The sequence below is a fragment of the Peromyscus leucopus genome, chromosome 7 (assembly GCF_004664715.2).
Source record: "Peromyscus leucopus breed LL Stock chromosome 7, UCI_PerLeu_2.1, whole genome shotgun sequence".
NCBI lineage: Eukaryota > Metazoa > Chordata > Mammalia > Rodentia > Cricetidae > Peromyscus > Peromyscus leucopus.
Window position 1 is genome coordinate 68,899,685 of NC_051069.1, and position 27,313 is coordinate 68,926,997.

The 27,313-nt window shown below is 38.7% G+C and overlaps 1 protein-coding gene across 3 annotated transcripts in view; it reads right to left on the minus strand.

The window, feature by feature from the left end:
- The window catches only part of Col12a1 (collagen type XII alpha 1 chain), a 114,218-nt gene that overhangs the window by 11,573 nt on the left and 75,332 nt on the right, over nucleotides 1–27,313 (minus strand). For all 3 annotated transcript variants that reach the window (XM_028879855.2, XM_028879857.2, XM_028879856.2), the window contains 15 exons: nucleotides 26,255–26,394; nucleotides 24,685–24,808; nucleotides 24,379–24,522; nucleotides 22,242–22,406; nucleotides 21,230–21,268; nucleotides 20,987–21,125; nucleotides 18,687–18,829; nucleotides 16,917–17,026; nucleotides 10,358–10,507; nucleotides 8,110–8,187; nucleotides 6,427–6,513; nucleotides 4,730–4,783; nucleotides 4,179–4,274; nucleotides 3,355–3,408; nucleotides 2,813–2,866 (listed from right to left, as the gene is read on the minus strand). In XM_028879855.2, coding sequence (XP_028735688.1) covers nucleotides 2,813–2,866; nucleotides 3,355–3,408; nucleotides 4,179–4,274; nucleotides 4,730–4,783; nucleotides 6,427–6,513; nucleotides 8,110–8,187; nucleotides 10,358–10,507; nucleotides 16,917–17,026; nucleotides 18,687–18,829; nucleotides 20,987–21,125; nucleotides 21,230–21,268; nucleotides 22,242–22,406; nucleotides 24,379–24,522; nucleotides 24,685–24,808; nucleotides 26,255–26,394 — 1,577 coding nt within the window. The remainder of the gene's footprint in view (nucleotides 1–2,812; nucleotides 2,867–3,354; nucleotides 3,409–4,178; nucleotides 4,275–4,729; nucleotides 4,784–6,426; nucleotides 6,514–8,109; nucleotides 8,188–10,357; nucleotides 10,508–16,916; nucleotides 17,027–18,686; nucleotides 18,830–20,986; nucleotides 21,126–21,229; nucleotides 21,269–22,241; nucleotides 22,407–24,378; nucleotides 24,523–24,684; nucleotides 24,809–26,254; nucleotides 26,395–27,313) is intronic.

The window sequence follows — 27,313 nt, forward strand, 5'->3', positions numbered from 1 at the left end:
TAAGTGCCAAACTTGTCTTCTTAAAGGAAGGCAGATTCTGGTTTTGACTTCTGTAAGAATGTAAAGAAGGGCAAAGAGCAATCAACTCTCTCTGCTCGACAGTTACTCTCTGAAAAGGGCAAAACTGTATTAACTGCCCTGCACCCTCAGAGGAAAGGAAGTTTTCCATTCTCACAACCAGCAGAAAACTCTCTCCCTTCATCAGCAGAGCCAAGCTGTGTCAGTGTGAGCATCAAGGAAAAGGCAGGGTGCACCTCCCTGCAGGGCTGCCCTTTGGCTCCTGTGTCCACGCCGATGAGTTCCTTCTCTCTGCACAGTGCCAAGTGACCTCTGCCTGGAGTGAGTCACCCTGCTACCTACTTAGCTTTCGTTCCCAAGAACAGATCTCTGAAACCCAGCCGAGGACTTCTGAGTCAGTTTTCTGTTTATGTTTGCTGCATTCCTCTGTCAGAAGTGATTTTTGTCCCATTTTCTGAAGAGAGTAAGAATGATCAGTACCAGGCATGGTGGCTCCATGCCTGTAATGCCAGCATTGGGGAGGCTGAGACGGGAATATTGCTGTGAGTTCTGGGCCAGCCTGGTTTTGAGAAATCGAACATGAAAGAATGATTATTTTGTCCATAATCATTCAGCATCCATATTTGTTAGTCTACTGATTTCACAATAACAGAAACTTAAAGGGTTTCATTTAAGGGAATTTTAGAAATTCTCCATATCCAAAAAAAAAAAAGAAAAAAAAAATCTTTCCAGAAACTTAAAGGGATAAACTTTCGGGCTGCTTTCTGAAGGAGCTAGGTCTGCTTAACACAAACCAGACTCTGAGTCCCATCTGATACAAAACCAACAATACTTCTGAGAGCCACTTAAGAAACAAAAATGTTCCAGTAGCTTTGCTGAGACGGTCAGAATGGCATTTCTTCCATCTAAACATAGCCAACTGCTGCCTAGTATGCTCTTTCTCAACTTCTAGTGAGTGTCGTATTTTTAATAATCTAGTGGTGCTTGGGACTTTGAAGGAACATATCTAAATTGGGATGAGGGGGGTTTCGTCTCATAGCCCTTAAAGGGGCTGTCTTCGGCTACCTGCAGACCACCGTGCTTCAACTTTTAGTTTCACTTCTTGTTGCAAGCTTGCAGCTGTTATGTTCTCCTGAGTAACTGTTAGAAGAGACTAGCAATCACCTTTATACAAATATGGAGATTAGATACATGTACCTGGGATTCTTCTGCTGTTTCTCCTTTCAAAATCATCCAAGGCAGTCGCATGCCCTGCTATTCCTGCAGAACCTTAATCCTTGGCTTCACTCTCCTCCCATTTCCATCTCTGAATTCCTGTTACTTTCTTATTTTGTTGGCCAAGATCCCCAAACCAACAGTCTCTCTCAAAGTCTAAAATAGTTTCGTCCTTCTCCCTCACCACAACGGTGGACGCGGATTAGAGTTCCAGGGAGGAAATGCATAGGTCCTCCCAACCCCTCGTCCGTCTGGGTGCAGTGATGACAGTAGTGGCTGCCTGATTGCCTGTTGCTGGGAAGTCAACCTCAAGACCCCCACCATCTCCATTGGAAGCACACACTGGGGTAGGTTGTGATGTGTACAGCCAGCCCTCAGCAGCAGTTCAGCCCACTGTCATTTTTCAGAGGCCATATTCAGTTTGTTTTTGTTTTGTTTTGTTTTGTTTTGTTTGGGGGGGAGGGCTAAGGTACTACCTTCATATTCTAACTGTTGTTCTTCATCATAAAATAAAAATTTTACAATACTTCCCAAAGTGTCAGTCTTCAAAGAGGCTGAAGAAGTACATCAGTACAGTCTCCAAATTCCTTATCAGAGTCTAGGGCTTGTGCTGTGACTCTTCTTTTTCTTCCAAATGTAAAAGGAATCAGGGAAACGGTGCTCGGGAGCATACCATGTGCTATTTTGAGTTATCTTGGTGAACCATTGCTCCCACTGAGTGACACCTCCTTGCCATCCATTACTTACAGATAGTAAGGTTAGTAAATCACATGGTTACTGACAGCAGGTACAGCACTGACCCCTCCAGAGAAGGCAGATAGTCGGATAGTCGCAGTTTAGCCTGACTGATAGAGCGCAGACAACCCTCAAACTGTTGTTTAAACCATAAAATGCTGAAAGGCTGTGAGATTTGTGGGCTTTGAGCAATTCTAATGTCTCTAAATTTCTCTTACTAAAGCATTTTTGGCCTCTTATTGAAACAAATGTTTCCATAGCATTGGTGAATGAAGCATAAATGTCATGTTCATTTGGTTACCAATTAACTTGTCCCAGAGTGGAATGGCTTTCCTACTTTGCTATTACCCCAAGTCAAGGGCAAATTTGAAGGCTGCCACAAATAGAGAAAGTCCCAACTAAATACCAGCTCTTTACACCAGCATCAACTTCAGAAGAGACACTTGTCTTCTAAAGGTGTAGCGAGTTCCTTGGGACTTCAAAGACAATGCTGTGAAAGTTAAGGCTACTCTCCAAGTTACATAAAATCTATCTCATGATAAATATTTTAATTTTCTGATCTAAAATGATTCCTAAGTCTCTTGGGTGTTTTTCTAACAGTTAAAAACTATTTACTGCGTTCTTAATTTAATACAACTTTAAAATTCCCAAAATTAAAATTTCAAAAACTTCCCCCAAAGTCCCATCAATTTGTTTAAGGGAACTCAAGATGGTTCTGATATTGTATGGTCCACTGACACCAGTTTGAAGCCTTCCACAAGATATTTGAACTCCACATCTCCAACCGTACAAACAGGACTGTGGGGATTCTCTAATTAATACATATGTGTGGCCCCAAACTTACTCTGTCTCCTGGTGGTCCCATTGGTCCTGGTGGACCAGGTAATCCTGGGGTTCCCTGCACAAAATGAAGCAAACAATTAGCATGCAGTGAAACACTGTTTGTGTAGAAAGTGATTGTTAGCATTCTCCAAAACGTTTTCAAAAAACAAAGTTTGGGAGCTCTGGAAAGAAACAGAAGACCATGACCAAACAGAGCACCAGACACAAAGACATCAGTCATCAAGACAATATCAGAATTAAACAGTATACACTTGAACACTAAGAATAGAGTGAGAAATCCAGGTCCAGTGAAGCATGCTTACCCTTCACTACTTCATCTTTCTCACTTTCTTAATTAAAATTCTTTTTTCATATAATAAATTCTGATCATGCATTCCCTTTCCTCCAGCTCCTCCCATCTCCTCCCCACCCACCAAACTCTGCAGCCTCTGTCTTTTGATTTAGAAAACAATTTTGCAAAACTCAAAGACAACTTTTCAAACAGTACATGACAGGTTTAAAAAAAAAAAAAAAAAAAAAAAAGGAGTAATTTTGAGAACTCACTGTCCGGCCGGGAAGGCCTGGCTCTCCTGCGTCACCTTTCATTCCCTGGCGACCCTAGAGTGGGCAGCGAGAAGATGGTTCTCAATGGAAATTAAGTTTAAAAGGAAGAAATGAGTCACTTAAGCACCTTAATCACTTCATAAGTACAGCGTAAAGGTTCAGAGACAAGCACATAGATCTCTTTTGAAGGGAGATGAATAAGCCAGATTTTATTATTATTATTATTATTATTATTATTATTATTAACACTCACTTTCTCCAGAAAATGCCATCTTGTAACTTCTACTTAATATTATGATACTCTTATCTAATTATATCTACTTTGAAGGAATGTATTTTAACATAAGTGATATATGCACTACATTTAGAAAGTTTTTGAGAGAGCAAATAAGCAGAACAATTTTTCTACAGCTATTTATCACATATCCATTTATGTATCTAAAATAGCATTCATCAGAAGAAAGCATCTTGCATTCTCCTTGAATTTAAAACCACATAGAAAATATTGCAGATAACCCAGTCCTAGTGGCTCAGGGCTTTCATCCCCAGCTACCCAGAAGACTGAGGCAGGAGAATCTATGCCCTGCATTGACCCACAGGGTGAATTCAAGACCCCATCTCAAAATAAGAAGTTTACAAAGGGCTGGGGATATAGATCAGTAGTAAAGAGCTTGTGTAGCATCTATGAGGCTCTAGGTTCAAACCCTGCTACCAAAAATAGCTGAGAGAAGGGACAACAAAACAGGTAAGGGGGGGAGAACATTCCATTTAAACACATTGTTAACCCAACATTTTCATTTACTACAGAAAGCCTTTGTGCTTACCTGTTCTCCTGGAATGGAGAGTCCATTGGGTCCCTGGGGGCCTGGAGGACCCTGAGGGCCTGGAGGGCCTGTATCTCCACGGGGACCTGGAGGCCCCTAAAACATAGGAGTAAAAGAGAAAGGGGAGGGGTGATGTAATACCCTCAGTGGGAACATTCTAAAGCTTCTCTTCATAGCCTGAAAGCATCATCACCTACTCTTCATAAACATTCTGGAAATATATACTTGTATAAAACTGTGTTGATCCCATTCTTTCATCCTCTTTACTACACATTTAAAAGGTAGGATGTGCGCCGAATTCACAAGAACACTATTAAAGGTAGACTTTTTAAAGTGAAAAAAAACATTATATAATATGTGCTGCATTCATAGATTCCCAAGAACTCAAAGTTCAAATTTCATTAGATTTAATCTACAATACTTGCTCATTATGTCAAGGATGTGATGTGACCTGGGGTACACTAAACAAAGGTCAAATACCACCTCCAAGGAAATTCAAACAACTAGACTTCAACTTACTGACGACTATTGGAGTGTTAAAATATACTTACAACTGCCCCATTGATTCCTCTTTCACCTCTGGGACCTTTTGCACCAGGTCCTCCCTAAAACACGAAGAAAGAACACATTTCAGTGTGAGCACAAGGAAAATAGAAAATGACATATAAAAATAGTGTTTCAAGAAGGAATGCAGTCCCTAAACAGTCAGTACTTCCATGGCTATTTGCAAAATATTGAAGTAAAACTGTCATGTCATAGCTGGTATGCAGCTCTGTGGCCAATCACTTGCTTAGCATGTGTAAAGCCCTGGTTTGAGCTCCAGCATGGCTAAGAAATAAATTTGTATCATACAAACACACAGGAAAATAGAATTTCAAAACTTTGTGCATTCTTTGTTTCTTCTTATTATACTTACAGCATTTGAATAAAAAGAAAAATGCATTTGAGAATTGTGTGAATTATATTCTTGAAGGAAAATAACAAAAAAAATTATATTCTTCAAGGAAAATATTCAAATCTCTCTGGATCTCAGAACATGCACTTAAGAAACAAGAATTCAAAGACCAACAAACAAAGCCAAAATAAATATGATAGTGACTTCAGAAAATGGTACCTCAAAACTAGAGGGAAAAGAAAGACTTGAGAAGTATCTATCAGATGCAAGACATATGCCAGGTACATATCAGATTCATGATACTAATTCCAGTGACATTTGAATTTATTAAAAGTTGCTTTGTAATTAACTTAAAGTAAATTATTTGCTAGAACCCAAGTATCACAAGGATTGGTATTCTCAGTATCTTTGAGTTGCTCCTGTATCAATAACCTATTGTCTTAAAAAACCAAAGAGGTTAGAGCAATGACTTCTATTCTTCAATGGAGCTGAAGTCAGGTATTACGAATCAATCCCCAAATTGAGGAGTTACGAACTGACTGATCAGTGTGCTCTACCATAACCGTGGTCTTCAATGTTTCACTTCAAATTTTCTTACTCTCCCATCCCCATTGCATAGTATCTGGTCATAGTCTCTCCACTCAAGTTATTCCAAACTCTAGTACTTTCTCCCAGCACTTAAAATATGACCATATATTTGAGTTGAGTCTTCATATGTTATGCTCATTGGTGTGTCTATGCCAGGTGCATATGTTCTAGTTTCTAAGTTAGTTGATCTTCATCAGCTTTCCAAACCATGGCTCATTTCCATTCATACAAGAAACTTTCAGGAAATGTAAGACATTTCCAAGCTCTTGAATTTGCAGATGGAAACCCAAACTTGTGTTTTTAAGAGAAAGGTCTTGAAGACTTGTCCCTGGGTAGCTAGAGAAATGGGCCAAGTACTAGGACCAAATTATCCTCTTTTTTAAAAAGAATTCTTACTACATTTATGTATGTATTCCATGGCACATGGGTGGAAGCCAGAGGACACCTTGCAGGAGTTGGTTCTTTTATTCCACCTTGTGGGTCCCAGGGATAAAACATGAGTCATTAGGCTTGGCAGTAAGCACAGTTAGCCACTGACTCATCTTGACAGCTCCCAAATTTTCCTTTTGATTTACTTCATTTCAGATCTCAAAATCTGTTATAAAGATGGCTGGAAGTCTAGCATATTCTATCATTGAAAACACGAATGGATAAAAAGCATTTTATGGCCTTCATACTGACAAATGGGTGATCATTCCAAAGATTCTCCTCCAAAGTATTTCATAGCTAAACAATAATGATAAGTAACTATTTTGGTCTCCTTACTGCAGGGCCTGGAGGGCCTGGAGGTCCAACGCTGTCCTGTGTACATGTGCAAGCATTCGGAAGAGCAGGGCATTTTGCTTCATCTCTCTGCAATTTTTGAAAAGGTTATTTGTATATAAACACAGTGAGGAGTGGAGGATGACATCCCATCTACTAGCCCTATTTACATACATGAGAGTCTGTTTCCCAACTGGAAGAAATAATTGCTCGTTATCATCATGTATAAATGGTTTAACATTGGAACTTTCTCAGACCCTTTGTGCTTTACTTGAGCAAATCACACACAACAGAGTAATGTTGACAAGATTAGCAGGACAGCTGGTAATTTAGCCCAGTTTTTGTTGATCCCTGTTATAGAAATGCTCTATGTCTTAAACATCAACTCCTATTTTATTCAGGAAAAAAAATGCAAAGCCCTTTCTTTCCGCAGTCTCCAAGACTCCATATTCTGTAAACCAGCATGTGCATCCCATGTGTGCCACTTCCATACCTCACTTTCACAGTGGCCCAGCACTACCCATCCATGTCATGCTTCTCAGATAATTGGAGCACTCTATGGGCCTTAGGGCTGGAGTGTCTTCCTATGCGATCCACATAGTTTGCTCCCTCGCCTCACTGGGATCTCTGCTGAACTTTCTCATGACCAAAAGTTGATGGCACCTGCCATCACTCCCCCTCCCTTCAGCTTGACTTGGTTTTCATCCTAGGATCCCCACTGTGCAGCATAACACACAGATAACCCCTAGGTATCTGGTGGTTATTTGTTCCAGGACCTCCTCTAAAATGCTGCAGTTTGTGCATGTAGCCTAAGTATACCCCCCTGCATACTTCAGATCATGTCTAGATTACTTAGTACAGCATAAGTGCTTTGGATAGCTGTTACCTAACGCTATTTAGGAAATAATGGCAAGAAAAAAGTCTGTGTGAGGTTGATAAATATCTGTTAGGAAAGCATTAGAGCAAAAACATGTTTATAAGTTCAATGGATACAGTCTTTTTGATATTTCCAATCTGTATTTGGTTGAATCCACAGAAAAGAAGCCCAGAATCAGGAAGAACCAATACATCTATTTGTTAATTTCTCTCATTGCCTTTCACTTTTTACTGCTACAACCCTACTTATTGAGGGATTGATGGATTATAATAAATGTTCACTACGTATTTAAAAGCATCATTTATCTAGCAGATGTATGTAGCTGTGCCTGCCAAAAGTCTTATATCACCAACATTGAACTTTATAACTATTACCACCACCTATACATAACACAGACACACACGTATGTATGTATGTATATATGTATGTATGTATGTATGTATGTATGTATGTATGCATTCCTTCCATCAAAAGATCCTTAGTAATCCAGAAAAGTGATAGCTTATTCAGTAAAAGGCTGTTACACAGTAGGAGGTCTGCGGTAAGTAGGTTTATCAAACACATTGGCTTGATATGACCTTCCTGGCTGTTGTAGAGAGAATTTCCAGATATGGTCTTGTGCATGCCTAGCCTTCTAGCAAAAGGTCACATGAGCCAGGGCAGTGCTAGCTGAAAAGCACGCACACATTCCACATCCCTGGGATCCTATCTAGAGCTGCAGCTGCTGAGTGTTATTTCCTCTCCCAGACCATTTGCATCATGAGGCTCCTTCTCTTCTCGGGGGACAAGTAATGACAGGACTTACTCACCCTAGAGGGAATATCACAGCATCTGTCTCTACTGGTCCACACCGGGCTGCAGACAATGTCAAAGCTCTGGATTTGGAACTGCAAACAACCAAAAGCCACATCAGCTAAGCAGGCAGGAAGACATTTTAAACATTTTATTCTTGCCAACTTCAGGCAGATTCTCTCTAGAGCTGACTCCTGAGAGCACTCTGTTAGGCGTGTGTGGTAAGGAGAAGCATGAAAATGTGTAGCTAAAAGGGACAGTAACAAAAACTGCATCTGCCCAGACCCTGTTTCTGATCCACTTGCTGAAAATATGTGCTTTTTGAGTGGGGTATTTAAGAACATTCGTTCCTGTGTTTAAATTCATTTGAATACTACACAAGTTTAAATCAATCTTTAAAGATATGTTTTTGTAGAAAAGTAACATTAAAGAAATTTTCACCTTACTCCATAGTTGATGACATTTGCTTTAGAAATTATTGTCTAGAAATAGACTAATAATTTTTACAACCCTCAGTTGAACTACTTCAGTGAAGCACGTGCCTTTTGACTTTCTAGAATTTAAGATAGAACTGTTTAGACAAAAAAGACAAAGGCTGTCTAGACACAGCCATTCTTTTAAATATGTGGTGATCATTTCCTCTCCGCAGCCAGAAGGTACCCTATAGGGTATTGGAGGAGAAAAGATGTTGACATCTCACCCAGCTATCAACTCCGCAACTACAATTACCAAACCCACCAAGCAAGTAACCAACTGCTCTCTGATAGGATCTGAGGTGTGCTCCACTAGAGGGAAGTCAAAATGTAAACCCAGTCAAAATACCTTTGACTGAGGAGTTCTTAGTTTTTAAATTGCCGTGGTACTAATCTGCCTTTTAAATATTTATGGACAAATGGGATCCCCAGCCTTAATCAGAGAAGTTTCTCTTTGCAATGAATGGCAGTGGATGCAGAGCTGCCAAAGGTGCTGAGAATCCATGATGGTGAGTGCTCAGTCCTGAGCAGGACATATATGCTACACTCTCTATTTCTCCCTCTTATACCCTGCCATGGCCCCGGGAAAAATTACAGAGTAGTGGGTAGAAAGAATGTACTGTCTAGAAGACAGGGCAATGAGCTATGAAATGCTGTCATCTGAGCATTACACAGCCAATGAAGTCATCTCACAGTAACTGTGGTTGGTTGCAACTGGCCTGCACAAGACTGGGGGTTCACATGGCTCCATTCCTCCCTATTAGCTATTAGCCACTGATAAATTCTGGAGAAAAGGAAGACATCATCTTCAGTTACATAACCACTGATGAATCCACGGGATACTAATGGATAGTTCCAAACCTATGGTCACACAGCCAATCTTGGTTAAACTCTAGGTCTCAAAAAAAGGGGGAAGGACATGAATAAAAATATCTGATGGTAACTTTATTTAAATATCAAAGCCAATATTCATTAAAATGTTGGGTTTATCATGATTCTATTAAATTCAAACTAATTGTTCCCATATTATAGCCAAAAAAACTTCCCTTTCAAATCTAAAAGAACATCTTGTCTAGAGAAAGAAACTAAAATAATGACATTCAAAAATAATAATAACAGAAGCCAAAACTGTTAGCTTCTAAGACAATGTTTATTGGTTGACATTTAGTATGTCTAATGAGCCAGGGATAGTGAAAGCTTGAGATTTAAGTCTCCACTTCTGGATCACATCGTGAATAGAGGCTACGTGCTTTCCTTAAACCCAAGGCAATGAAACTTGAGATCCGGTGGCAGTTGGCTGCACTGCCATGGCAATCCTTCTAAGACAGACCTCTCTGTGAGTGACAGGCACAGCTAATGGTCATGGAGGCTTCATGTCCCAGTTGCACAAATTCAGGCTAACAATTATTTTGAAAAATTGAACTATTGTGACCTCGCTGGATATGTAAGCAGTAATTTGCCTTGTTTCTTTCCAGCATGATCTTGTTTTCAGAGATTACATGGTGTTTCTTGGTGCCTGGAGACCTTATTTTGACTTCAGTAGTAAAAAAGTACATTATAGTGTTTTCTTGGTAGCAAGTTCTCTGACTATAATTTTTCCCACACCTTCAAACTGACTAATAAATGTAACAGTTTAAAACTCACTGAGGGAAATAGATTAGATAGATAGATAGATAGATAGATAGATAGATAGATAGATAGATAAAATTTGCTGAGAGATTTAGAAAACACCATTTCAATCTTATTTACTATAAGGCACTAAATATCAAAAATATCAAAATGTATTACTTACTGTTGCTGATTTTCTCTCTCCTTTAAGAAGTTTTCCAAGAATTTCATAGCCATCAGTTGTGATATTTCCAGCTTCCTTGATGTCTTTTTCTACAATTTCATAGCAGTCAATATAAATCTTAACACTTTTTGAGGTCACTACAATATGGACCTAAAAAGATAATTAATTTCCATTATAAAATTTCTCTCAAAAAAAAATAAGCTGACTTTTGCATACTTTATATTACATTCTTTATAAATTGTTTCTCAAACCATTTCATCCCAAGCCAAGAGTCTTGGGTTAAAAAAAAAAAACCAAGAACCCAAGTTTCAGATGATGTCCTATGAAATGGTACTAGTTACTCACTAAATTTCAGAATCTATCATCCATGTACATGGGCATAATTTCATAATTTCCCATTCTGTTGTTTCTTTGAGACAACCAGAGAGGATGTAGTACATGAAAGAACTTTGTAAACTGTAAAAAAATATCTAAATATGGGTTTAATAAACCACTAATATACTTCACTCAGTACAAATGAGCTGTAGATATTTCCCATTGATGTCAAACCTGGTTTGTTCACCCTTCCCATTCACAAATAAGCTGTCTATCTCACAGCTCTCTAACATAGTAAGAGCTGGCACATTATCTAGAGTCAAACTTGGAAATCAACAGAACTCAAGATTCATTTAAGGAAAGGTGTGCATGTTGATTATTCTGCATCTGCTGTTGAAGAACAGGGACATCAGGAAGTCTATTGGTACAGAAAATTAGCAAAGCATTTGTATTGAAGCTAGGAAGAGAATGGCTGCATGTAGCTGTTGGCTTCACAGTTATGCTCATGGATTCCACTGTCTCAGCACAAATACTTAAGCAAGAATTTGGCGATTACTGTGAAAAGTTTGACAGAAGATTAAAAAGAGCAGACATGGATTTAACTGCTCTGAAGCAGGTAAAATAAGAAATTTTTCTAAAGTTTTAGTTTAAAACTAAATATTTTTCTTACAAGGAGTCACTACCAAAGCACTGGCTCATAACATCTATGATAAATAGGAATTACATGTTTTTATATACAAGTGGTTCATAGCTTACTAAAAATAGAGTTTAAACATCTGTGAGATAGTCAACTAATATTGAACTCAAAAACATCACATAAGCATTTCTAGGATATTTAGTATCTAACAAAAATTTAAATTTTTTCTGTGTCCTTAAATGAACCATGACAGAAACAAACATTCACAAGGGTTATTTCAAAATCAAAACCATTTTAATTTATATCATTCAAAATATACTGATCTTTCACTGTGAACCATAAACCAGCACATCTTAAGAACACATTTTGCTATAATTTATTCACTCTTTTTGCTGCATTATAAAGTTATGCATAATTACATTTCAACATGGACTCTTCATCTGTAGATCACTGGCCCAAGAATTTAGGATTACAGTTGCCTGCACTGGGCCTGAAGAAGTTTCGGTCTGTCATCAATCAAGCATGGATGGGGAGCACTCATGGGACCAGAGCCTGCCCTGCTTAATAGTTATTCGCAACTAGTAGATTGGGGCGGGGGAAATAGTCATTGTCTTCAATGTACACCACAAGTGAGTCCTCCAGGGCCCAGTGGATAGTTTGAAATTCAGTCACACAGATAGCTAATAACTATGAAGCAGGGTAGGCTCTGGTCCCATGAGTCCTCTCCATCCATGCAATGGGTTAACTTAAACGGTCTCAAGACAAAACACAAAGACATGAGTGTGAGAAAGGGACTTGTAAAGAGCAGGGGCACTGATGGAAGTGGGGGTAGGGAGTGCGAAAGAGGGTGAGAGGTGACAGTAACCCAAATTCATTCTGTAATATAGGAAGTAGTCAAAGAAAAAATTCGTAAAAGTTTTATGTCAGGTGGCCACAACGCCTTATGGATAAAAGTTACTTAACTGGGAGATTTACTGGAGAGATGGCTCAATGGTTAAGAACACTTGCTACTTTTTCAAAGGACCTGAGTTCAGTTCCTGGCACCCAAATGGTGGCTAACAAGCACCTGAAGTTCTAGTTCAATAGGATCATATATTCTCTTCTGGCCTCGTTGAGCATCACACATGAATGTAGTGCACATACACACAGGCAAACTCATACACATAAAATTAAAATAAAATAAGAATGGTGTTGAAAATGAAAAAGAAAACACTGTAAAAGTAAAGAACTTTAAAATGGTAGAGTATAAGGAAAAAAAGTTATACATGGTCTGGCCCAGCACATCCCAAACAAAGGCTGCTCTCAATCAGAGAAGTTTCTCTTTGAAGTGAATGAAGATGAATGAGAGACCCTTGACTGCACAAGATGCTGAGAACAAGGGATGGTTGAGAGCTAAGCCCTAAATAAGACATTTATACCACTCCCTTAAGTATCAGTGAACCCCATAGAAGAGGCAGAAAGAATGTAAGGCCCAGAAGACAAAGACAAGAGCTATAAGATGCCATCTTCTAAGCAGGACATTGTCACAGCAATCCTGAACCCACAGCTGCTATGCCTATTGGCTCTGGATCCAAACAAGTGAGGCCCCCCTAAAGTCAGCTATGGATGGGGAAGAAAATCATAGGACCCTACCTCTTACTGTTGATCTATTGGCAACTAACAAATTCTGGGAGAAGGGAAGGCATAATGTCTAAGTGTATACCCACTGGTGAGCCCACCAGTCTCTGGTGATTAGTTCTAAACTCAGGATCATACAAATGGGTTGAGGTAGACTTTGATGAGCACTAAACTAATTGAAAGTTGTTAAATATAGAAGAGATTAATAAAGCAGGAGTGCTGATAGGAAGGACTAAAGGAGAGTGGGAAGGACATATATATAGATATAGAGAGATATATAATTTGATATATATGTGAAATTGTCAAACAAAATATTCAATAAATTTTGATAAAATAAAAGACAAAAATAGAAGAACATAGAGAATTTGGGGAAAAGAGAAAGCCAGTGAAGAAAGAAATATGAAAAACAGGGACACTTCTCTAGGAAGACAAACAGTACAAGGAAGGCAATGCCAAGAAAATTTTATCTTGATTTGCAATAATTAATTACTATCAGAATAGAGCTCTGAAAATACTGCCCTTTTGGCATAAATAGAATGGAAGTTTCCATCAAAGTTGAAATTTTTTAAAATAGCTACAAAATGATTACAAGTTGTTCAGGAGATTAGGCTCTCAGCATCTTCAGTGACTGTGAAAGAAGCATAAAATCGTCATTCTCAGCCTGCTACTCAATTGTAATTTTAATAGGTTTATCAGTGAGCCAAGGCTGTTCCTAAGAACTTTGCCAGAATCAACATCTCCTACTGGATAAGGATGGGTCAAAGTCGATCACATCCCCAAATTAGAGTTTGCTTTCCCAAGGAGGATCTTATCTACCACATTGTATCAAGGTCTGTAAAATTTTAAGCAAGAAATACTACACGATAGCACTTGGAGATTTTTGGTTTTCTCTATTGCTGTACTGTTATTGTTGTTGTCATCATTATTGACTCCCATGGCCTCTTTAAGCTCTGTTAGGAAAGTCCTTCTCCATCCTTATCAAGAGTCTATAACCATCTATTCTATTGTGGATGGACACACGGGAGAGGACAGAAATGGGAAGAGCAAACCGGAGGGGGAAAAGTGATGAGGGAAGGAGTAAGGGGGAGATGGCTAAAACAAGGGGCCATCTGAGGGTCTTATGGAAACCTAATACTCTAGAAGCTTCCTATAATATATACATATAGGAAATAAATCAAAAGGAAGTCACCAAATAAGGGGTAAGACAGCTCCCCAACTGGACATCTCTCATCACCAAACAAAGCTTCCAGGACTGGGAATGGATTGCATCTAATCAAATTGTTGGTCAAAGGGGTCCTATGGTAACCCCCAAACAATGCAGGCTATTGTCAAGGATATTAGTGACTCTTCACAAACTGACAATAGGTATCACTGCTGAAGACAACAACTACCCAACTGATTGAACATGGAGAGATCAAGCTGGTGCCTGCCCAGAGGCTTTACCTCTATGGATTAGTCTTTGTGGTACTGGAAGGTACTCTGCACACTACCAGAAAAGAGAAAAGTAAAAGCCAATCTAGCTACAAACTCTTTGATGTATATGGTGACCTGCCTGCAAGATGCGCTGATGCAACAGTGGCACAAAGCTTGTGGATGTAACCAACCACTATTAGATTTAAGTTGAGGCATGCTCTGTAAGATGGGACCCATATCCAACACTGCTTGGATGACCAAGACCCTAAGGCAAGATAGCCCAGGGACCTAGAGGAAAACCAAATACCACTGTTGTGCTAAAGGAATGTAGTAATAAAATGATTCCTAATGACATCCTGTTGTACTCATAGGTCTGTGCTTTGCTCAGCCATCATCAGAGGGCTTCCTTCTGCAGCAGATGGGAACAAATACAGAGACCCACAGCGAGACATTATTCAAGGAATGAGAGACCTTGAAACACTCAGCCCTAAATGGGATGTCTCCATCAAATACCTCTCCTTGGGGCTCAGAGAACTCATGGAAGAGGAGACAGAAAGATTGTAAAAGCCAGAGGAAATGGAGAACACCAAAGAATCAAGGCTTTCTAGACACAATAGGGCTGGCATACATACAGACTCAAATATTGTGGCAGCATGCACAGAGCTTATACAGTTGTACACCAGATGAGAGCCTAGGGCTGAAAGGAAAAGTAGACACACACACACACACACACACACACACACACACACACACAAGCACACTCATCCCCAATCCAGAAGCTATCTCGACAATTGATAGTCACGTACAAATGAAAACTTACTTTTATCCAAGAGTCTCACTAGGGAAACAAACCAGTCTTAAGGGTAGACCCCATGTTCAGGAATAGATGACCAACAGAAAATGAACTCAATGGCATCTTTGAAGGTTCTTTGTCTCATAACATTAAGTCAGGGTGGGTTTTTTTTTTCCTACATTACAGGTCCCTAGGTCCCTTTTGAATATATTATGGCTTCTGGTTTGGAGTTTTTATGGTATACCTGAGTGTATGAACATGTGTATCTCTGCATTTCTTATGCTTTTTCTTTGGCTCTTTTTCTTGTTTTGTTATTTTGTCATATTCAATTTGTTTGTTTTATCTTATTCTATTTTATTAACATTTCTTAGATGCCTGTTTGTTTTCTAAGGAATGAAGAAAGGGTGTTGATCCAGATGGGAGGGAGAGGGGGAGAGGAAATGGGAAGAGTGGGGGGAGAGAAAACCATAATCAGGATATGATGTATGGCAAAATATCTATTTTAAATACAAGATTGAGAAGAAATTCCCAAAGAACTAATTTGTTTTAATACAGAGGGGAAAGAGAATCTACTTCATGAATTAGGAAATGCTATGGAAAGAAATTAAGCATGCTTGAGAGCATTAAGGAAGAAGAGACCTCAGTGACCTACTCAAACAAAAGGAAGGCTCTTCAGCATGTTTTCATGTATGTGGCTCTTTTGGTATGTCATACATAGGGAAGCTTTAAGTGATTAGTACAATAACTTGTATTCCTGTTAACACAATCCAGTATGTGAAAAACAGCATTAAAAATGTATTCCTAAACTAGACTGTTCCTTTTGTTTCTGACACATCCACTCTCATTACTGTTCTTTGTCAACTGATTATTCTTTAGAAACCTGAAAGTTTCAATAATTCTCTAGATGCTGACAAAAACTGAAGATCTCCAAGAATAAAAAACCATCTCAAATATATCTTAGAACTTTAATGTGGTTATTTAGAAAACTCCGTAATAAGGAACTGGTGTTTTTGACTGTGTGTTCATGTAATAATTTATTACACATTTATCTTAATTATTTTATCAGTTATTGTGAATTATTGAACTTAAAAATGTTTGTCCTACAGTTTGCTTGCATGCTTGTAACATTTTATAGGCAAGCAAGCTAAAGAAAGTGCCTGCACTCTATAAAATGATAACATGACCGATTAAAATATAATCCATTAAATTATTAAGCTCCTCAAAATAAATGACAAAAAAAGTTTACAGTAAAGTGGTAAGTAGGGAGGCTAGAAAGGTGGCTTAATGGTTAGGAGCACTTGCTGCTCTTCCAGAGGACCTGAATTTAGTTCCTAGCTCTCAGGTCAAGTGGCACACAACCGCCTGTAACTCCCACTCCAGGGGGATCCAATGCCCTCTTCTGAACTCCAAGTACAGCCTTAGACATATGGCATATTCTCACACAGATAAACACACATACACATAAATGTCAATAAATCTTAAATTGAAAAAAATGAGAAGCAAAAAAAAGGTGAGCTTAATTACATATAAACATATATATAATTGTTAATTCAAACTTTGAAAGATACAGTGAAAATATATCAAAATGCTAATGGCAGTTACTGTCTTATTTAAGTTTTATCTTTTGAAGTAATCAAATTATTTAAAATAAATGTTTGGTTGTAAAAGACACAGCTAGAATTCTAATCTAGTATAACATTAAACACAATAAAATAATTAAGTTTTTGTTTTTAAGCTCATATTCTTATTCTAAAAATAAGACTCAGATAATCTTACATTTTTACCTTATGAAAACTTCCATAAAATAGTGTCTTCACTTCATCTGTGTCAAATGTAACAGTTTGTACCTCTCCTCTTGTATCCTTATTAAAGAAAGATAGTGTCTTGCTAGAAGCTGCAATCGAGATAAGATCATTGTCAAAGTATATACATGGTGTGCTTCCTATTCAAAGTACACAAATAGCTCTTGTTGGAGAAATTGAAAAGAAGTTCACTATCTGCTAGGGAAGATGTCTTCTCTGGTACAATAGTGGCACAATTATGATGGAGTAACCAACCACTTTCTAATTGGATCTGTGGCTCACTCCATGGGAGGGTTTTCAGGCCTGGCACTGTATACCTAGACAGGATCCCACAGCTGAGGAAGCCATAGGCCAGCATCAGAGAGGGGTCTACTTCTATTCTTTGATAAATGAACATGCTATCAGACTACCTTCTGAATGCTCAGGTTCATAACGATGGATTTAGCTCTGCTTTCAGTCTCATCAGAGAAGCTTCATACCCCTGCAGGCAGTGGTTAGAGTCTCATAACTAGATAAGTGTCAATATCAAGCAATAGTGGAGTGCTCAGCCCTAAACAAGACATCTACCACTCCTTCCAAGACTCTAGGAACACTGAAGAAGAGGGGGCAAAAACAATGTAAAAACAAGAGGATGAAGGAGTGTACTAAGAAAACAAACAAGTGTCTTCTAAACATGGCGTATCAACTGCACTCATGAGCTCACTGTAGTTGTGGTTACCTGCACAAGATAGGGTGCATTAACATTCATCATGGATGGAAGAGGGACCATGAGGCCCTACCTCTCCCTAAACAACTATTGCCAACTAATGGGTGCTTAGGGAGAAGGGTATCATTTTCTTCAGTGGTGTAGTCACTGAAAAGTTGTCCACCCTCTAATAAATAACTTCCCACCCATGTTCATGTATGCAATCCAAATTAAACTTAGTGCTACAGAAATAGATAGATAGATAGATAGATAGATAGATAGATAGATAGATAGATAGAGGATGGACAAGAGGGAGGAGGTTTTGCAGGAAGAAGAAGGGTTTCAGCAGAGAAGGAGAGATGAGAGAGGATAATGGAGGTGAAAAGAACTAAGATTCACTATATACTACAAAATTATCAAAGAACAAACACGTTAATTTTTAAAAATAAATGAGAAAAAAGAAATAGAATTATTTCAATTGTGATAAGATGCCATTTGAGTGTTTGTTGACATGTTATTTGAAGTTTAAACAGTTTGGCTGTGGGTCTGCATCTGTTTCCATCAGGTGCTGGATGAAGCCTCTCTGATGAAAATTGGGTTAGGCACCAATCTATGCTCACAGTGACTGAACCCAATAACCAGGGAGCCTGCATGGGACTGACCTAGCCCTTTGCATACATGTTACAGTTGTGTAGCTTGGTCTTCTTGTGGGATTCCTAATAGTGGGAACAGGGGCTGTCTCTGACTTTTTTATTGACTTTTGAGACCCTACTCCTCATACTGGGTCACCTTTCCCAGTCTTAATACATGGGGAGGTGCTTAGTCTTACTGTAACTTGATATGCCATGTTTTGTTGATATTCATGGGATGCCTGCCCTTTCCTAAGCAGAAACAGAGGAGGAGTGAATTGGGGGGTGAGAACAGAGGGAGTGGGGGAAGGATTAGGAGGAGAGCAGAGAGGAGAAACTAGTCAGGATGTAAAACAAATAAATAAATAAATTTATTTTAAAAAAATAAAGAAAAAAAGGAATTATACATAGGCCTTAACATAGGACAAAGTCCCTTACGGTCTGCAATCACTCCGACTTGGGGCCGGTAGTCTCTGTCTGTAATTTGCCAAATTGCAAAGGGGTCACTGGGAGTTTCTGGAAGAAGTCTAAACAATAATATGATCGTGTATGAAGGAGGGAGTCCATTTGGATGGAGTTCTCTGTTGGATAGAGAAAAATAAATAAATAAATGGGATTATTCATCAGAAAGAGACCATCTTAAACTTTTACACGAGAATCTATTATAGGTAGTATTAAAATCTAATTATAGTCATCAGTCCTTAAAGCAGAGAGAAAAAACCTTGTGAAATACATCAAAGGAACAAACACTTAATAGATTACTTATAATTTGATCATGTCACAAAAGTGTGGAAAATAAGCACTAAACAGCCTTTAATCTTCCTATCCATAACTAATTTTTTCTAGATACATGGAAGTATTCATTTTCAGATAACAAACATTATGACTATAGATAAAATGTAAAGAGAGGGAATCTCACACAAATATACTTAATTTCTAGTGGCAGGGAAATTAATAAAATGGCTTTAAGTTTTAATTTCTCTCTTGTTCACACAATGTTCCTACACTTCTAAATTCATCCCTTAAAATCCAGTAAAGCACCTCAATAAACTTACAAATACCCCAAAACAAGACCAACTATACATGTTTAGGCCATGTACATATGCAAACAATTAGTAATGAAACAGGGATGTAATTCAACTAGACAGAAATGAGTTTTGGCTCTAAAGACGTGAGACAAATATTTCCATCTCTTGTGTCCTTCTAGCATTGAATAAACCATTGTTCTGGGAGAATGCTTGAAATAGAATTAATGCTTTTCTGTCTGATACTACATAATCCTTTCTCCCTGGAGGCAGGACAAGAGCCTAGAGAGTGACTCCTGGGAATAAAGGAGCTGTTCCTCTGCAAGCTTAGGCAGAGGGCACAGGATTTCTCTGGAGGCTCTATGTCCTAATGCAGTATCACTAACACATCCTAGGGTGTGATGCATTCTTGCTCCTTGGGCATAAACTCTGAGAAAGCTAACATGATGCCTTTTATGTGTTTAAGAGCTATATTTTCATGTTCCTAGTTAAAAATACTGATTCTAATTTTTTCCTGTATCACCCCCATCTCTCTCCTTTAGCCCATTTTTCTCCTTCCTTGGCGAAACAAGAAAAATCTAATTACATTTATTCTTCTTTCCTTCAAGTCAAAAGTTGTGACTTCTGTAGCAACAATAGGCCACCATCATTTAAACTCACATCTTGAGGTGACTGAAAAAGTTAAATATAGAGTAATACTGTCCACTGGAAAACCATTATAACTAAATATAAAAGACTTAGGAATAAACTGGGCGGTGGTGGCGCACGCCTTTAATCCCAGCACTTGGGAGGAAGAGGCAGGCAGATCTCTGTGAGTTCAAGGCCAGCCTGGGCTACCAAGTGAGTTCCAGGAAAGGCACAAAGCTACACAGAGAAATCCTGTCTCAAAAAAAAGAATTAAAAATATAAAAGATTGTGGCATTTACAATGGGTCAAAACACACTATTTGCTCCTCCTTAAAACAAATTAGCTTTGGTTTTAGAATTAGCTTTCCATTGGCTTTCCCGGTGCATTTCAAATTTCAGACATTTATTTTCTGACCCCCCCCCCCAACTTTCTAAATGTTTTGTTTCTTCTTGTGCTTTTCTTCCCTGGACTTAGCAAACACATATTTTTCAACATAAAATACTTTTCACTTTAATGACTAAGAAATATTAATGTCTGTTATCATACCCAGGTGCAAACTTTCATGAAATAAAATACATCTACAGCTACCCAACAGATTGCTAGAGGATCTGCCAATAAAAACTACCCTCAGCCTGCCTGATTGTGGCCAAGCCCTTCGTTTTCTAAGGTCTGAAACACGAGATAGAATGTCTGCTCTCATTTCTCACTTATTCCACCCAGCCCTTCGGCACCACAGGGGTGAAATGTTCAAAATAATAAACGGCCTTCCTGTTTTAACAGCCTCCCTTAGAAGAAGGGAGTAAACTAAAACCCTAGCCTTCAATTAAAGAGTGTGTTATCCATCCGGCTGTTACCAGGCTGAGCGGTTTGGGTCTGGGAATAATGAGGCTTGGGAGCCAGTTTTCTGTGTACAAGCTGCTACAGAACCCTAGGAATATAATTAAGCTGTGTTTAGGAAAGCACAATAGATTATCCATAAGGAGTTTTCTGGCAGTTCTTAAGTTCCAAGATAATAGAAAATCAACAGCAATTCCAAGAGCCTCTTGTCCACTCCAAGAAAAGGGGAGCCCCTGTTTTCACACTTACGCTGTTGGCTGATTGATGAAGGCATTCTTCTGAAGCCTGTAGGCTGAATAGCTGGGAAAAGACCCTGATTCCAAAGAAACTCCTTGGACAGAAGCAAAGTTCTTTTCTGTCAGGTTGTAAGCTTCAAGCATCTTAAAGCCTTGACATCAAAGAAAAAGTTTTAAATGAGTACATTTCAGTTATGTTATTGGGAATATCTTGAAATCTTAAAATAAATTAGCAGAAGGGTATACCAATGCTTACCTGGTGAGGTGTAGCCATCCAGATAGATGAGAGGACAACCTGGAACATGAATGTTCTTTAAGTATGAGTCACTAACATAATTTAAATAGATGCACAGAAAGTAGCAATTCATGTATACAAAGCAGAGTTTTTCATTTTAATGTACTGTTTATTACTAGACATAATACACACATAAGTATAGCCCTGCCTAGGCTTAGTGCTCTGAACTGTTCACATAATTGTCTCCATCACCTAATACCACAAGAACTGTTGCTGGTGGTTGAGGGGAAGAAAAATTGATTTAATCTGCCTTTAGCACCTGTAGTTCAAAATTGAACTTGAAATTTTAACATTAAAAACAAAATCCTGGGGCTGGAGAGAGATGGCCCAGTGGTTGAAAGCACTGAGTGTTCTTCCAGGGGACCAGGGTTTGATTCCCAGCACCCACATGGCAGCTCACAACTGTCTGTAACTACAGCTCCAGGGGACCCGACACCCTTACACAGGCAAAACAACAATGCACATTAAATAAATTAATTAAATTAACAAAACAAAGCCTGAACTAAGAACAAGGCTCCATGGTAGAGTTACTGGCCTAGCATATGCTAGACCAGTGACCCTAGGTTCAATATCTAGCACTACAAAGAAAAAAAAACCAAATAAACAAAGGGGAAAGGCTGGCTTTCTTATTGTTCTCTTGGAGCACAAGCCAGCAAGAGACCAGCTGATTACAAACAGGAAACCACCTTACTGAAATTCTCCTAAATACACAATTCAAAGCTGAAGGCATTGGGCTAGTAGGAAAGGGATGTATTAAAATGATTTGTTTCCATGTGGGGGATGTTATATCTTCAAGGCTAAAAATGGACCTCGGGAAAGCACACATTTAGACTGGTCTCAAAAGAGCAATGAATGATTCATCAGTTTCAAGTGATTTCCCAGAATCTATTTATGATCCCACACAGTATGGAAAACTGCCTATAAGCAGTCATTTCACAAATGAGGTCATGGCTCTGTGCTGACCATGACTTACTTGAAGTGGCAGTTTCACAAACAAACGTGATAAGATTGTCCTCGATCTTCTCAAAAGATTCGAAGTCATCCACAATGAACACATGCCTTTCGCTGGGCTTGCTGGCAATGTTGGCGAGTTCACTGTAGTCCACATCGGCCACACCAACAACGAATACGCTGAACCCTGCAAAGTCCCATTGACAAGGGAATCACATATCCTCTTTCCATCATTTATTATTTGAGCAATCAAGAATGAAAGCATCAGAAATCACACTGGATTTTCTCAGCATGGACAGCAAGTACTTTTTTTGGCACAAACTCCCTCTAAGAGAAGAATGTGTACTCATAAATGAACATACACCTCTTCACGGTCATCCTATTTTCTGGCTTATAAAATTCAATGCATTAGAAATGACACCCTAGCTGGGTCCTGCCTCAACTGACTGTACCAGGCTTTGCTGTCCCCTCATGGGAGAACTTACCCTTTTGGAAGAGGGGATGAGGAATGGGTCAGGGAGGGGTTAGTGGGGGGAGCAGAGGAAGGATGAGAGGGGGATCTGTGGTTGGTATGTAAAATGAATTTAAAATATTTTTTAAATAAAAGAAAAAGAAATGACACCCTAACAATTAAAATGTGGAAGTTTTAATACCAGAAGGACTGTACAGTGCACATTATCTTCCACAGATCCACAATTCAAACACACAAGTTCAACAGCTCTGTTGGGTTCCATTAACCACTCAAATGCAGAGTGGGCTGTTTTAAATTTGAATTCTTGAACCTGATTTTTCTTTTCATCAAACTTGGGCTCAGTGGTAACACTCTGACCACCTTCAAATACTACAGCATTTTCTGGAAACAAACATTCTACTATTTAAGCAAATATAAGTAAAGTTTTCATTCTAAATGCTTAACTTGACATCATAAGAAACAGGCTCTCTAAGGACGAAGATATTCACAGACACAAACACTCATTTTCCCAACTTTTCTTCATGGTTGAACAAAATTCCTTGTGTTCAGATATCACATTTTATCATCAGTTCGTTTGTTCTATCAAGGGAGGTAGCTAAGGCTCAGACTGAGAAATGCTACACAGTCTCTCAAGAGCAGATCCTAGCTTCTAGTTTGTACATATGCGTAGTCACATGTCCTGAGTGTGGATAGAGGCTAATAACTAGACAAGAACCCATGAGAAGAGAAAAATAAGCCTTAAGGGAGGGGGTAGAGAGAATAATAGAACATATGTCACAGGAGAATAGATGGAGGAATACCAGGGGTGGAAGGGTACAAACAGGGATGAAAGTGCAAGGAGATGACAGAGAAAAGCAGGTTGGAAAGGAGCAGCCAAATTAAGTGTGTATGAAAATTCCATAAGGGAAATTATTTATTTTATATGATAATTTTAAACTAAAGCTAAAAGAAAGTGGAACGACTTCACACCAAGTGTGGCTTACAATCTCAGCCAAATAATTGTATGAGCTGATGACAACTTCTGTGTAACCAAGTTCTCCACTGTTGAGTGTAGCAGATCATGCATAGCATAGAATACTTCCCAAAATACACTCACCTGAGGCCTTGCTTGGGGCAATGGCAGAAGAGACAATCTAATACAAATCCTAGAAAGGCCTGCTCTTATCTCCAGTAAGTTTGAACAATGAATCAATAGACATGTTATCAAGGGACTCTTAGGATGTCGGGTTACCACAATCAGCCCCAACACCATCTCCCTGAGACCTCATACTTCTTATTTGCAGTATGTCTTTTGTCAATCTGCATTCGGTCTGTACCTGCAAGGACAAGCTATGGCAGAAGAATCCTATGGCTTTCCTTGCACAGGAACCAGTATCAAGATTCATCTTCGATATAGCAAGAAGCCTTGCCTAGGGTTATTCCATTATCATAGTTTCCTGTAGTCTTCCACCCTCCGTGGGGAGATTCAGTTGACAACCCTGAATCATGTCTCATGCAAAGAATACATGCTATTTTTATGGAATTTCCAATTAATTCCATAATTAAATACAAATTAACATTATAATTATGAAGTGCACAATATAACGAAATAATAGAGTAAAATTGGCAATTTTGGGTCTTTTATATTCACTCTTGCATACTTAAAACTTAAAGTATTCTATGTCATGAAATCCATGCTTGTGCTTACCTGACTGCTGGATGACAAAGGCAGCCTTCTTCACCTCATCCTGTGACCGGCCATCTGTGACCACAACCAGCACCTTTGGGACATTCTTCCTCATGCCGCTCTCCCAGGTCAAGACCTTCTCCTTGATAAACGTGAGGGCCTTGCCTGCAGAGTGGGGTATGAGTGCTTTAGTGTCACCTCAGCGAGAGCTAGCCATTGGCCATGGCCGGGTGATAGGGGGATGACATCAGGAGGAGATGATAGCTGACTTCCATCATCCTGCCAACCCTAGGAAGAGAAGGCTGCCCCAGTGCTGCCCCACTGTACCTGTTCTTGTGTTTCCTCCTCTGTACCGAATGTTCTGGAGGGCTCCAAGGGCTAGAGCCTTATCGTTGTATGTGTTCAGCTTGAACTCGGACTTGACCTCATCACTGTACTGCACAAAGGAAACCTGAAAGGAAATACATTTAGAGACAAGTGTCGGTTACCCAGTTTGATCTTAGTCTTTCAGTGGTTGCTCCAGTGGCAAAGTGAAAACTTAAGGGTCTTAGACTTAACAAGATATTTTAACTCTTAATACTTAATACTATAACTGTGACTGCTGTGGTCTTGCTGCCTTCTCTAGTTTCCAGTCTCCAATGAAACTGCAATCATTTACATTAATGCCAAAATATTCATAGGAGCTCTTCTCGAAAATGTTAGAAGAGATGAGTCAAGCAGGGTAATAGTGATATCCCAGTGTCGGAAACCAGAGCACACGGTCATGACTCATGAACAGTTGGCTCTCAGACACCTACACCTTCTCATGGACCTCACTTGTTCTTCATAGTAAATAAAAATGTCATAGTATGATCATAATCTCTACTCATGACAAACTTAGTAGCAGTGTGATTTACTGGAAAATGTGATTTAGTGGTGTGTAGTCAAGATTCACCAGGCTTGTATCCTAATTCTGTCTAACAATAGCTATGCAATATTGGACAATCCCTACTTTTCTGGACTTTGGTTTTCTTATCAACAAAATCAAGATAATTATATTTACCTTGTAGGATTGTTTTAAGGATTGGTAATCATTTATTTGAGCAAAATTAATAAAATGGAATAGCTGTTGTTTATAGAAGTACAAGAAATAGCTAATAATAGCTTGGGTGACATTCTCAAAGGAGTTTGGAAGATCACTTCAAAGAGTTTAGAGCCACTGAGTGAGGATGTTTAGCTGTTCATGGGTATGCTGGAAACAGTGGAAGAGGGTCTTGGTTTTGTGGCAGGTTACTATAAAATGACTAATTACTCTTTGAGGCTTCTTGTGGAAACATAAACTTCTCTAAGCTCCTACTCTAGTACAAAAGAAAATACATTGAAAGTGAGTCCATAGTAATATAATTGGTAATTACCAACTTATAAAAACAAACTATCCTTTGGGTCACTAATGGACATTCTTCTGGCTGGGATAATGTATGAGATGTAATAGTAGAGCAGACTCACACCCTTTCCAACCACTGTTCTCATGTTAAGGGCATGACATGACAATGCATTTAATGTGCAGAACTTTGGATGACCTTCCACGGAATGTGCTTTGTTGGAAGTTTCAAGTAGGATATTAGAGTTAGAATCTCCTAAATTCTCCAACAGGAATATCATCTAGACAAAGAGGAAAGCTAAAGGAATATTTGCTTTACTATTTGTTTATCCCAAGCACCAAATTCCTTCCCAAAGACACAAGTAATGGATGTAGCAAACCATAAAGGTAAAAAGACAGTTATTGGGGAAATGGCTTTCTACTTTAATAGAGTTGAAAGAAAATAGTATACATGACAAATAAGAAAAGAGTAGACACTACTAATAATAAAATAATGGGACACTACACACAAGTCGTCACTGGTGATGCAACACTCACCTGAATCCCACCAGGGTTGACTTCATCAAAGGCCCCCACAGTATTAAAGATAAATTTTACAACTTTGTTAAAATTGTCATCTCCAATACTCCAGGAGGCGTCTGTCAAGAACACAATATCTGCTTTGGCCCCTTTGCACACTGGGAAAAAAAAGGGAAAATCCAAATCTCCTTAATTTTCTCATCACTTGGCACTATGTAATTGAAAACCATATAAAACCTCACTACTCAAATGGTGCAAATGTACAATAAAGTTGAAAAGCCTTGATCTAAGTGACCCTTAGTTTTGGCTCTGGGATACAGTGATTAGATTCATTATGCAATGATATCATCTTGCCACATGCAATTCTTCAAGCTGCTTCAAACAATAAATGAAGGGAATCAAATGAAATGCAATAATATCCTAAACTAAATGAAGGCCATCCGTGGGTCTGAAGATTTTTCAATATAATTATCAAATATTTAGCACAAAATAAAATGTTGTCTTTACTTTCAAATTAGAGCATCAGAACCATAAGTGGGGAAAGAAGGAAGAAAAAGATAAAATCTTAAATTGGACTCATTTTGGACTTTCAACCTTAAAAAAACAAGTTCTAAGGCAATGTTCAAAAAATTTAGTTAATCCAAACTTAACATATAAAGTCTAACTTCAAGGGCAAGTTGGAAAGTAAATTATGGGTTGTGGATGGTAATAAATGTGTGAATGGAGTCCAACCTCTGTTACAAATGCACCTATCTGGTCATGAGAGTGATAGATGGGGAGAAGGGTAGGGACCAGGAGTAGATGGTAACTGTGCTTTCTGCTCCATGTGCTGTGAATCCAAGATGTCCCTGGGAAACAAAGCTATCTCTTTAAAAACTTAACATGTCTGAAGCCACGATTTTTTCAACAGTCTAATTTGAAGAAGCCCTTATTTTACCCTTTAAATATTATACCTTAATGTTTTTTGTTTCATTTGCTTTTTTTGGTTTTTCAAGACAGGGTTTTTCTGTATAGCCCTGCTTGTCCTGAAACTCACTCTATAGACCAAGCTGGCCTCAAGCTCACAGAGATCTCCCT